At 36.7% G+C, this 13,806-nt stretch overlaps 1 protein-coding gene across 1 annotated transcript in view; it reads left to right on the top strand.

Moving 5' to 3' along the window:
• Window positions 1-2,235: 2,235 nt before the first annotated feature.
• Window positions 2,236-13,806, top strand: part of WDR64 (WD repeat domain 64) — a 78,386-nt gene continuing 66,815 nt past the window's right edge. Inside the window, exons 1-5 of the mRNA XM_075042045.1 lie at window positions 2,236-2,309; window positions 5,597-5,745; window positions 6,451-6,581; window positions 12,102-12,204; window positions 12,732-12,835. Of these exons, the coding sequence (XP_074898146.1) occupies window positions 2,236-2,309; window positions 5,597-5,745; window positions 6,451-6,581; window positions 12,102-12,204; window positions 12,732-12,835 (561 nt within the window). The remainder of the gene's footprint in view (window positions 2,310-5,596; window positions 5,746-6,450; window positions 6,582-12,101; window positions 12,205-12,731; window positions 12,836-13,806) is intronic.

Here is a 13,806-nt window from a genome sequence, read left to right as displayed (position 1 = left end):
TGGGGTTTCCATGTATTTTCATTGTGCTATATAACATGAATTTTCTTCATGGGTGGTTGGCAAGAGAAGAAAACATAATTTTCTGTTCTTAACCTTTCCATTCTGAGGATGGATATTAATGCCTTTTATAAACCATAACCCACTGTTATTAACTGGGAAATGAGAATATAGCCTGATATTGAACAAGCTTAGATGACACAGACTGGAAAAATTGATCAGCGGGAAACACTGCATAAGTAGGATTCAGCTAGAATAACTCTGATGAAGATACAGTATCTGACCAACCACTGAGTACCTTGGCACATAGGGGAAATATTTTCCTGGAGAATTACTGTTGGAACTAGCAAAAAGGCATCCTCAAGCTATCCCTCCCTTTTCCAGGAACCAGTGCTGCTTTTCTCTGCTGAACTCTTTTCCTTATTCTAATCTAAAGGCATAGTCATTGCTGTTGAGCAGGAGTACCCAGAAACTTTTGTGCTTTTCCCAGTGGAAATGGTAGAATCTCAAGCAGTTGGATTGCTCGTGTTCGGTAGCGTATCTTGAAACACCACTTTCCCTGAAGAACTAGCTATATCATGCAGAGACACTTATATGCATTATTTGTTTAATACCTAATTGTTGTCTTTCCTATATGGTTAAAAAATGTTGTTCTGCTGATTTTCCCAAGTGTGTGTGAAGACTATGGTCTTTATATGTTGGGTTTTTTTCAGTGATTTTGGTAGTCGTGAAACGTGCCTGATTGACATCAATCCTTTAGATAGCCACAAAGAAAAACAAAATACAATTTTTCCTTTCCTTTCAACTACAGAATCTCCATGGAGCAGAGACTCCATGCACAGCAATTCAAGAAAGCCTTGACCAATGTGCCTGTCATCAGCGTTGGGTGAAGTAACAGAAAAGCTGATCTGGAGATCAATAGCTAAAGAACAATACAAAGAAATTGATCAATATGGTCTAGTGAAAAGTGAGTTTAACAAATAGTCTGAAATTCATTATTTGTCCAGAGTACCAATTTGCTTATGGTATAGCACAGCAACATGGTATCAGCATTCTTTAAAGATATTGAAAAGCTGAAGAATGTGGAAAAGAATCACAAACATTATTTTGAGGCCCGAAGGAAAGTGTTGCAGTAGGAGGCAGAGAGTTCAATCTGATTTAATTAACAAGAGAAAAAAATGGAGAAGTAATTCAGGTGCAAAGGCCCCTAGTAAGAGAATATACCAACTATTACTCTACATCAGTGAAGACATTCCAACAACTGCTGAATGGAAATGAAGCCACACAAATTCAAATAGGAGGCTTAATTTTTAACAATGTGAGCAATTAACCTTTAGAACAAACATGATGGATTGTCCATCTCCTCATGCTTGCAGATTAAAACTTGACACCTTTCCGCAAGTTATGCTTTAGAACAAAGCTGTTGGGCTCATTATAGTGATAAATGGCTGATATTTAATGACCTGTAACACAGAGGAGGTGAAAGTAGAAGATCTCAAGGTCTCTTCTGGATTTAAACTTTATGAATTCATGGTGCCTCTTAAATTTGGGAGCAAGGACACTAATTAGGGTCAAAGGGAATATTTTGGCCTGCCTGTTCTAGTCAGATTTCCTCATCCAAAACTTAATCATCTGCTTAATAAAGCACTAACATCTGCACTGATATAAAAACAAAAATAATCTAGGATTACGTAAATTACCGTGGTGAGGGGAATAAAAAGAGGGACAACAACTTTTCTCATGATTTCTCCATAAGCTCAATTTTTTTTTGAATGGCAGAAGGTACCAGCCTCTACTCATTATCACTGATGTGCTTCTCTGAAGTACTTTAGAATTTTGTTGATCACAAAAATGTGCGATTGTGTTAATGAATGTGAATTAATGACTTCACTAACTGGAAGATCAGTGAACAAATGTAAATGCATGTTTGCTTAAGCATAGCTAATGCCATGAACAGTTTTTTTCACTTTCAATTATAGTTCAGTTATATTTATTATGCTAATAATATTCATGTAAAGGTGCAGCAGACATTGGAGTAGTGTGATAAACGGAACGGTGCCAGAATTTGTCAGCATAGTGTAGTGATACAAAAGGAACTACATATACCACACACATAAAATGTGGACATTAATTTTTAAGGATTAGTAATACTTTAAAGGAACTAATTCAGGGTTGGGATATTGTTCCTGTTTTACAGGTAGATTTTAGCAACCTGATAAGTTTACCAAGAAAGAAGAAATGGCAGAGCCAAGACAAGAATATGGTGACTTCACAGTAGAACACACTGCCTCACATGGCAGTGTCAAAAAATGGTAAGCCTTTACAATTTGCAAAATGTTATCAAGCATGAGGGGTCAGATTCAGTAGAGGGTTGTAGGAACTGAAAGTTGATCATCTGAGGTGTAGCATAGAATCTAGAACCCTGAGCAAGATAACTAGCTTCCATATGCAAAGAATCTGTGATAATAACATGATCCAAAGTAATTAACATATTAATCACCGATACTTACAGCCTTTTTTTTAAACTGTGACTGTTTAGTCAATAGAGGACTACTAATGACCACAGGTACAAATCATAAAACTCCTTTTTCAAGCACCTGTTTTTTCAGGAAAATGCTTCCTTCTTAAAATTCACTGCACTGAACCATTCTTTAAAGACAGCTTTTTGCATCATTCCAAAGAATGAATGAAGCTTGATTCTTTAGAATATTCCAACAAGAACTGGTACTTGCCCTTTCTTCAGCAGTCACTGTCTTTCTCATTCAGGGGATAGGTTTGGATTTAATTCTCTTTCAACTAGAGGAAAAATAAAGTCACTTTTCTGCCACTCCAGTAGGATACCCTAGGGTTCCACTATTCAGTAAAGAATTTAAGATGTAGCGGGATAGAAAGATAACACAGATATAACACAGAGACTGGTGCTCTTGCAGGGCAAAAATTATGTCTGATGTCAAGACATTGGGTAGCATATAAAACAATTTTGATTAGTTAGTGTCCTGGTTTCAGCTGCGATAGAGTTAATTGTCTTCCTAGTAGCTGGTACAGTGCCATGTTTTTGAGTTAGATATGAGAAGAATGTTGATAACACACTGATGTTTTCAGTTGTTGCCAAATAGTGTTTAGACTAAGTCAAGGAGTTTTCAGCTTCTCATGCCCAGCCAGCAAGAAAGCTGAAGGGGCACGAGAAGTTGGGAGGGGACACAGCCAGGGCACCTGACCCAAACTGGCCAAAGGGGTATTGTAGTATAGAAACTGGGGGGGTGAGGGGATTGCTGCTTGGGGACTAACTGGGTGTTGAGCAATTGCACTGTGCATCATTTGTATATCCCAATCCTTTTATTATTACTGTTGTCATTTTATTAGTGTTATAATTATTCGTTTCTTCTTTTCTGTTTTATTAAACTGTACTTCTTTTTCCCGATTTTCTCCCCTATCCCACTGGGTGCGGGGGAAGTGAGTGAGTGGTGCTTAGTTGCTGGCTGGGGTTAAACCATGACAGTTAGTGAGTGCTCTGGGCTGACACTTTCAAAAGAAAGTGGTAGCTGCAATTCTGCTTTCTGAATAGCCCTATCCTGCTCTTGTTTAAGTATGCCCCTAGGAAAAAAAACAGAAATGTCCTTGTGGTACCTTGCTATAGGAGTATTCTGACTTTAAGGAGTTAAATGCAGACCCTTTTCAAAACGGTAACCGTTTAAGACACATAGCTGAGCTTTGGGTGGGCACATGTTAAGAGCCATACTTAATCTCTGGGTTTATTAGTTGTATGTTAGGAGAAAGAAAGAAACAGTAACTTGACTGGAAATTCAGTAAGGCAAGTAAAGGGAGTTTTTGAATGGTTGTAAGAGCTTGAGGGAGAGGCAATTGGACAGCTGAAGATAACTAAACCTCCACCAGTCCATCATTGGATTTCTTGCAATCTCAATCATAATGATTTATGCAATTAAAAAAAGGTTTCTGCAGGGTAATTGGGTTTCTAGGTTGGACGTTTGTCATGGTTTAACCCCAGCCAGCAACTAAGCATCACACAGCCACTTGCTCGCTTCCCCTCAACCCAGTGGGATGGGGGAGAGAATCAGGGAAAAAAAAAGTAAAACCTGTGGGTTGAGATAAAGACAGTTTAATAGGACAAAAAGGAAGAAAATAATAATGATAATAATAACAATAATAAAAAGACAATAATAATAATAAAGAATTGGAATATACAAAACAAGTGATGCAATTGCTTACCACTCGCTGACTGCTGCCCAGTTAGTTCCTGAGCAGCGATCCACTCCACTGGCCAACTCCCCTCAGTTTATATACTAGACATGACATCACATAGTATGGAATACCCCTTTGGCCAGTTTGGGTCAGGTGCCCTGGCTGTGTCCCCTCCCAACTTCTCGTGCCCCTCCAGCTGTCTTGCTGGCTGGGCATGAGAAGCTGAAAACTCCTTGACTTAGTCTAAACACTATTTGGCAACAACTGAAAACATCAGTGTGTTATTAACATTCTTCTCATACTATAATCCAAACCATAACACTATACCAGCTACTAGAAAGAAAATTAACTCTATCCCAGCCAAAACCAGGACAAAGTTCTAGTTCACTGACTAGGGATTTTGAATACAATAAAGAGGACAACAAGGCATATATTCAAGAAATGGAGAGAGATTTACTAAGGAAGCACACATTCAATGTTACTTCCAAGAACTTACTGTGAAAAGGTGCTTTTCTAGTTCTTTTTGGATTGAATTGGATGTCTTTGTCCTCTTTGTACTACATGAATAATTATTAATAACATCCCTGGTAAAATGCTCTTATTGATACTGTAAAACCAGGCATCCCCACCTAGATTGAGATCCCTGGCCAAGCCTTGCAGCAGGAGCACTTGCTACAATATCATTGGGCTCGTCTCAGTTCTCCTGTCACAGAGCAAATATAAACAGAGAATTGGCTCCATCTTTCTTCACCAAATGATATGTGGATCCAAGGGAATCCACAATGTAGCTGTTCCTAACTGTGTTAGCTGGTGTGCAGCCTTTGGTAGAAAACTTGAAAATAATACAATGCTTAAGAAGATAATATGAAACTTAGAGATAACTGGTATAATCTTCCTTCCTCCTCATTCAGTACAAAAGTCTGAAAGATATGATAAACTTGCAACAGCTAGTCTCAAAGGTGTATTCTTACTGGAGAATGTGATCTCATATTGCTAAAGCAGTGCCAGCTGTAGCAGAATTGAACCATGATGAAATCCTTGTCTGGCTCTGAAAGTGAGAAAGTTCATGCCTGTTCAGCCACCAATTGCATAAGGTATCATGAAATAATCTCACATGCCAGGTTATTAGTGATCCTGGTTCGTGACCTAGGGCTGCTCAGCAAGTAGGATTCTGTGATGTAATGAGGGGTTGTGACATCAACAATTCACTACTATGTTTGCCAGCTTGAGATGCTAAGCCAGAGTCACCTCTTTTTTATTATGTGGTGCTTGGTATACCTGTCATGCAGCTGCATCTCATATGAACTCATGTGGGAGTTTAAGATTTAAGGAGCAAAACAAGGCTTGGACCAGTGTGTAAGAAGAGATCTCCCTCTTACCTTGTCCTCTGTTAATAAAGGATGTCTGAAAAGGATTGTGATAAGGAGAGTTGCTCTGCTCTTGAACTACTGGATTTCAAGAATGCTTTGAAGCAGTTCCAGAAACTAGTTGAAAAAATGGTAACCCAGAAGACAAAGGAGAGATTAGGCTTGTATATTAAAGATGATGGTAAGAGATACTCTTTCTGATGGAAAAGTGTAATTTTCATATGGAGAGAAGGTGTCATAGAGACAAGACTATAAGAAAGACCTCAAATTAATGTTCAAACTGTGATTTCTTGATTTTTACAAGAAATAGGCAGATTACGCTATGAGAATGCTTTTTTCCTGTTGACTTCTGGTCAAGACATAATGCTATGGTGATTGCTCACAAAATATAATTGATAGAGTTGCCACATATACAAGTTAGCACAATGTGATGTTTCTAGTGATCTGTAAAAGCACAAACCCAATGAATTATGTAAATCTAGTTGCTTAATTGTAAATAATGTGGGCAGTTTTGCTTTTCTCAATGTAAGTGGCTATTGTTGCATGAAAGGATAAAGTTTATCCTAGACACCATTCAGGTTCAAATCAACAAACCAGAATCGTGGTATGAAAGTAAAGGAAGAAAGAAAAGGAGAGAATTTTTCACCTATTATTTTATCTATCTGTTTCCTGTCATGCACTGCAAATCAGGTAGTTTTGAAAAGACTGAACATTAAGACTAATTTTTTTTTTTTTTTTTTTTTTATATTAGTGAATACAGTGTGAGGAGCTAGAACTTGCATGCTATTGATATTGAAGGAGAAATAAAACAGGAGATAGGGGGGATAAGGAAGGAAGCTGTAGCTTGCCAGTTTTTAACTCTGTGGATATTGTCCCTCCCATACAGATGAGATAGACTATGATAAGTTCTATACAACCACACAGACACTTTTTGGTGCAGAAGTCAAGGATCATAATATTAAGACCTTTTTCAGGAAGATTAGCAACAACCTTGATGCAAGGACAGAATGGTGTGAGGTAAGGATTTGTAAAGCTTTATTAAATATAAACAACTAATTAGAATCTTAAAAGGTAACAGTATTTAGCTGTTGGTTATGTGTTGTGCTTGAGTCTGCTGCATGGCATACTGGGGCCTCTCATGTTGTTATTTATCCTGGCCACTATTCATTTCCTAAAAAAAAAAAAAATTATTTGGAAAACAGATATGCCTTTGAAGCTATAAAATTAGATAAAATGTATTGTTTTGGTTGATCTAGACAAAAACTAAATTGAAGAACTGGCTTAGAGTAACTTACTTGTTGCTGTTATCGTATTCAAGGAGTTATTTTTAATTTTAACAAGTTGAGAAAGAAAGAGGCTCCATGTTTAGTTTGATAGTAAACAGTTTAGAAACTTGCATGTGTCCATTTGTTGATTAAATGCAAGTTTCCAGGGAAGACATTTGAAGACAGGAGGCTAAAATCTGTCTTTGGAATTTCTTTTGTGAAATTTGAGTGATGATGTCCATTCTGGTATATGCCTTGGGAGCTGAAGGAGTTTGTAATATTGTAAAAATGTAGCTCTTTCTAGCTTGTGTTATTCTGTGCCCTATGCTATTACAATTTTAGTTTAAGTAAGAAAAATCCTATGTTCCTAGTGCCAAAGCCTGGAATGTGAAGCTTGCGCATCAGCAGATCAGTATTTAGTGTAAGTGGAAGTTGTAAATATGAAAATAACCCCTAGATGCATCCCTAACCTATTTCACTAGAGTGAGGACTAGTTCTTTCAGGCCATCTTATCAGTGAAAGATTAAGTATGGAAGACCTTTGCTGAGCCCTGCCTTTCCGCCCTTTTTCATGTGGGTAAACAGGTGGGCATTTTGCAAATGACAGCATTGTCTCTACAAGCTTTTTGCTAAGAGATTCCCTGTATTGGATTTTCTGCTGACTATCTCTGGCTAATTTCAGACTTCTAAATATATCATGCAAAACAGCTTAACACATGAGAGAATCCATGCTGCTAATTCTAGCAGATTCTTAAGAGCAAGATTTGCTGATACTATGCTGGTTACAAAATCAGTCCAGTAATTTCAGCAAGCAGGACTATTTTTTATTCCAAATATGTGTGATTTTTCTTATTCCACTCTTTCAAACTGTGAGATGTATCTGTCTTTATAAAGGCATGCTATTGGAGGTCTGATAAGAGAGGTTAATTGGAAAGAATTAAATAAAGCCTGGTTAGGTTACATTTTTATTTGTAGGTGAACTACTTTTCTTTCCTACACATATCTATCTGTTTGGCACATCAGCTGAACTTGCAAATCAAAATTCTTATTAAACATTAATTATGTGTCACTGGTTTACATGAGTTGAGGAAGTTGGCCTCTGCTGTCTCTGAACCAAGATCCTTGAGCCTGTTAAGCAGATGCACGTGAATACATGTTAAAGCATGACCTAAATAAATAAAAAACATTTTTCCTGCTTGTTTTGTGAAAGAGCACTGATTTGTCTACCAGAACTGCTTATCCTCAAACAAAGTTTGATATACTAGATTCCTGACAAGGCAGGAGGATCTGGAGCATGGAGCCTGTGTATGTCCAGGTCTTCTCCTGAACTACTTCACTGATATGCATTGGCCTCAGGCTTCTTGACAAAATGCAAAATGTCTTATGACTACAGCATGTAATATGTGCTCTGAGGATAAGTCTATCTTTAGCTAAACCATCAGAAAAGCTTCCTCTCCTTCCTCTTCCCCTTTTCACAGGGATGAATCTGGCCTTTACTTTAAATGTGAAGCATTAGAGGTATGGCAGCATTTTCGTAGAGAGTTTTTTAACCAGTGAATTCTGTATGTATTATTTGAGTCTGTAGATGGGCGAGATCCATATAATCCATTTTTCTGTCTCTAATGGTGGTAAATACCAAATCTTTGTAAAAAGCATGTAAAAATGAGGTAACTATGAAATAGTAGATCTGGTTTACCCCTCCTAGCTTCTGGCTGCACATAGCTTAAGGATTTTCTGTGCCAGAGTTGCAACTGCACTCTGTGTTTAGTATCCCATGATGGACTTTTAATCTATCCATTTGTAAATTCTGAACCCACCTAAAAAGGATACTTCCATATTATCCACAGTTTTACACATTTTGTGGAAAACTACTTTGTCTTATTTCTTTTAAACATGGTGCTCTTTTTCTGCATGTTATGAGAAATTATGAACACTTGGCTCTAGAAAAGTATCTTTTATTAAGGTATTTTCCATGGATAGCATTTCAAGCAACTGTTCTATAAAAATGACTGGTTTTTACATTGTTAGAGCCAGTCTGTGTCAAGAGCATCCATCATCATATGTTACTAAAAGATTTTGTTTGGTTTTTACCTGAAGACAGAATTGTGCAGATGGGACATAACTTCCAGCACACAGTAACTTTCCTATGATAGCATAGGTAGCATTGCATATATGGCAAGTCCTTGCTGGACTTAAAGCCATAAGGCAAGGTATTACCAAGTGGCATGAACTATAAATTCATTAGCATATTTTCATTTTATGTTACACTGGAACATCACATTATTCTCTGAACCTTGAAGATACCTAACACCTATTCTTTACATGTTATCAACAATTGCTATCAAGTAATTTCCTAATATCATCCTAAAACCAGTGTGTTCGGTCCTTTCAATTTAGTAAGGTTCTCTAAGAGAACATTTCTGGTTAATACTTCTCTTAACATTGTTTTTACTTACAATGTTAAATTACTCACAAACTTTGCTTATGTCAGGCATTAAAGATTTTCTTCAAGGAGTGCCTGCAGGAAATCTGTGAAATAGCTGTAGAGGACATCAAACCTCATGTAACCGTCTTCTAGTGAATTTGCCAATAAGCCCTCTTTAACAGATAGAACTTTAGGCCACATCCAATTCCTCTGTTATTAAATTCACCTTGTGAGAGGTAAATTTGAAATCTTTTATCTTTGTATGTCTGCTACTACTTACAAGCCATCTATTCTTCCCTCCTTCCTCTTTCAACATGAGAGGATACTTAAAGTTGAAGTCCTGGCTTTGCTCAGCATTTCTTCGAAACTCTCTAAAAATAGGGGGGGCGGAAAGACATTTCTGGATTTGCTGGCACATGATATACGAGCCAAGCTCTTGAAATGGCCAGCTGCCATCAGACATGCAGAAGTACTGCATGATTAGAGCACTACTCAAATTCTTGTACTATCCAAAATTCTCTACATAATTTCAAACTTTTTACTGCTCTTTGTATGGGATTGGAAAGAGGTAACATAATCTCTTGTATAGGTGTGGCAATAATTACACAAGCAAGCACAGCATGTGGTCTAATAAAAGAGGTGAAGCCCCTTTAGTTTCCTTATGAAATCTGTGTGGGATTTGCCTGGGATAAAATTCCTCAGAACTCTTTCTATGAGCATTCCTCAAATTTTACCAAGTGTGAGCTGACTGATGACAGCCTTTTAAAACGCCCTGTGTGTAAACTTTCTTGAAAAAAAGAGGAGTGTGGTATTTAATGAATCTTCAGCATCTCACAGCTTGCATTTCATATAGAAGGTGGATATTAGTGAGACTATATTGAGTGCTGTAGGGAGTAAAACAGAAATATTTGTTATTTCTCTGTTCAAAAGAATCCTGATTAAAGTGTTAATGTGGGGTTTTTTATTTATTTTCTCTTGTGGGGAGCAATATTTAACATAAAGTAACTGGAAAGTCATCCATGATGGATGTGGTAATTCAGCTATGAAATAGACAAAGATTAGACGATTTGAATCAGCTTCAATCAGACATTGATTTCTTTACCTTGACACGTCCTTATCCAGCACAGTTTGAAATATAATACTGCATTGAAAAGCTGCAGTGAGTTTTTTGCTTTTTTGTTTTCTTTCTGTTTAGTGGGAAAACTGATGGTGATATATATTACAAGCTATCTATACATTATGGAACATAAAGCTAAGCTCCTTTCAGGAGATCTGTTTTATGGGTAGATTTGTTTTATGGGTAGTCTGGGTATAGAGAAAGAGATGAAAACTGAAATAAGGAAAGTGCTGAATCCTGGAATGCTCCAGATTTAGCTTACACTGAAACAGACTAATTGTTGCATTGGTAATTTGATTGTTGTCTAAGCCCAATTTACATCAACCATAACTTCAGCATCAGCTTTTGATCTGCCATAATTGTGGTAAACATCCTATCTGTAATGATTGGATCAAACCAGATATTTCCAGGCTTATTCGAATGAGTTCTAATAAAATAAAATGGGATTGGTTTGTATCCTACATATGACGTGGTGGTGGTCGTTTTTAATTTTGTTTCTCTGACAAACTCTAGAGTTTCAAAATGGTTCAGGTAATCCTGGAGAGTTACTAATGTCAGGAGTGAAACCAGTGTTCTTTGTTCTTCTAACAATGCCACAGGCTTATAAGTGCAGCTGTACCACAGCTCTAAAGTCTCCTTATCTCTTTTTCACCTCTTGATATTCAGAGATGTACATATTTACTTACTGGTGAGAATCATAGACCCTTTTTTTCTTCCACGCATATCTGTAGCTCTTCCTCTTTTTAATTTTTTTTTTATTTTTAAGTTGACTCCTTTTAACACTTCATCAGCCCAAGTCCCACTTGCTTTTCTCATCCTCTTTAGCCTTTTCTTTCCTTTTAAGTGAAACTTTTATTTTTCTTTTTCATCCCTGTCCTTCTGAGTTCCCCTGCTGCTTTTGGCACTGCTGAGCATGTCCTCAATCTTGAAAGTCAAGGAAGGGGGATACACATCACTTTGTTCCTTTGATATTCCTCTTCTATCATCTTTGTCTTTCTCTCCCCCACCCCCCTTTCCCAGAACTCTACCCTGACCCTTTGTTCCTCTCTTCCTTCTCTCACAGATCTAATTTTCCCAAATTTACCTCTCCATATCTGCCTCTCTTTAGCTTGAGAAAATCTTCCAAATAGATTTCCATGACCTTGTGTGAGTGTTCCTATTTCTTTATCTTCCTGATGTTTCTCTTTTTCAAGTACCTCCATGTTGAAGGGTTTCCTAAGTTTCCAGCTGTCTCCACAACAGTATACCCATCTCAAAGGACACTTTTTTATTATAAAAAAAAATTCAAGTAATTTTAAATCTTCTCTTTAGTTAAATTAGGACCTACCTGTAGTCATTTACTGGATTCAAAATTTAAAAGACCTATCCTGGACAGTCTAACAGCTATCATTTATCAATGACTTGGGAAACTGACCTCTGCATCTCTTTCCCAAATGTAGCTGGCACTTTGAAAGCTCTATTTTTTTTAGTGGCAAACATCTGAAAGATGTGTAAATTGCATTTTGCTTCATCTTTTATGCTCTTTGTCAACCTCTGGTAGACATTATGGGGTGGGGCTTGTTGGGATCTCCTGTCTCCATGTTGGAGTCAGCAGAAGCCATTTATGCAGCTGTAAGGGATTTCTAAGATGCCCTTTCTTTGGGCAGTGTTCTGCCTGCTGGGTAGAAGCAAAAGATCAGATGTGTAATTTTGTTATAAATTGCTTGTTTTGTTCTATTTTGTTTTGTTTAGATTTTTGGCTATTTCATAGGAGAAAGTGATGCCATGTCTTCCCAGATGAAAGAAGAAAACATGGTTTTCCTTGTATCTGAAAAACAGCAGATTACTCATGCAGGTGACATACTTCATCTTGTATCCAAAACTAATTTTTTTTTTTAAGGCTGTGTGTTGCACACTTTATTGAAAGTGCAATGATAAGATCACATGTCTGCTTTTTATTCATGCTGCTTCTTCTTCTTCTTATGTATTCCAGAATATGTGTTTTTTCACTAAACTCATTACGTGTGAACGTCACACTGCTGCCTTGCCCAGTTCTCCATTTTCCTAAATTATTTTTAAATTATGAATTTGTCTGACTCAGACTATTTATGTATGTCTGTATGTCTATAGTTATTCTTTGCCTTTCTGTATTTTTTAAATAGCGTAGAAAGAACTAGCACATCCATAATGCATTAATGATATTTAAAACTGCAACATGATTATTTAAATCAAGTATTGGATAATCTATGATCTAATGCACTATTGCCTTGGAGTTGGTACCAATATGCATTTCAGAAAGAGAAAATGTTCTTTATATTATGGTTCTATTTGTTTAGATATTCTGTGTCTGTAAGATGAAAAGTAATATTTTGTCATTGACAGTTGTGAAGAGACAAGATGTGCTTAAGGGTATAGTGAAGGTGCCTCATCTGGATTTCACAATAACATCCTCTCAGAAAGGAGTGCTAACTATTTTTAACAATCAGGTAATTCTGACTCAAACAAACTTTTTTATTATTCCATTAGGCAGTATATATGGGAACTGAGTGAACTGTGATCTAGCATGCAAACTTACCCATAAAAAAAAGCTAGATATCTTTTTTATTACAGTTAACTTTTTCTATATTTTTTAAGTACAGTAGGAAATATACATTGTTATTTTCAATTATAAACCTACTGAACAGTCCACAGAAGTTGATAGAAAGTAGAAATGGCTAATAAAAGACATTCTTAACAGAATTTAGTTTAATAGAAAATAATCTGTGTTTCTTTTTAGAAAAAGTTTCCCTGAATACAAAATATGCTATTGGAATTAACTTTTGCATAAACAGTGGAAACCAGAGAATTAAGTATTTTCTAAAGCTACTGAGAATATCTAGAATGGACAGAAACATTTATCAGTTGTTTGCAAAGAAGAGTTATTTAATACAGCAACATCTAGAACCTTGAAAGTCTTGAATTTTCTGACAGTCTGTATGACACTGCTTCACTTGACAGTTACTCCCCTTATAAGCAAACTGTAAGGAGATCTGTACCATTTTAAGTAGAAGTTCAGTCTCAAGACGCTGTTAAAGTAGAATTTGTAAATGAGTCTCCCAGATGATTATATTACTATTTAGAGGTATGCACTTCCGGATGCTATGAGGTACATCACACATCTATGCTCATTGGCACTTTACATTTGTACAATTTTAATACAACCAGTTGATTAAAAATTGTTTCAGACAATACAATAAAGCTTTAAAGCAGCAGTAATGCTTTCTAGGGGTTTTAGCTAATTAGTGCATAATGCTTATGACAGGAGCGCGTAAAGCAAGAAAGGATTCCTGTGGATGATTAAACAACAAAGCAGTACTGCAGTTTTGGTAAATACTGAAATAATTTATTTGAAAGCCTAGTTCTCTGTCCTCCAGAGCATTATCCGTCTTACGCACCTATGAAAAATAATTTCACAAAG

Source organism: Buteo buteo, chromosome 12, assembly GCF_964188355.1.
Source record: "Buteo buteo chromosome 12, bButBut1.hap1.1, whole genome shotgun sequence".
Classification (NCBI taxonomy): Eukaryota; Metazoa; Chordata; class Aves; order Accipitriformes; family Accipitridae; genus Buteo; species Buteo buteo.
Note: the sequence above shows the minus strand (reverse complement) of the source record. Positions and strands in the feature narration are given on the sequence as shown.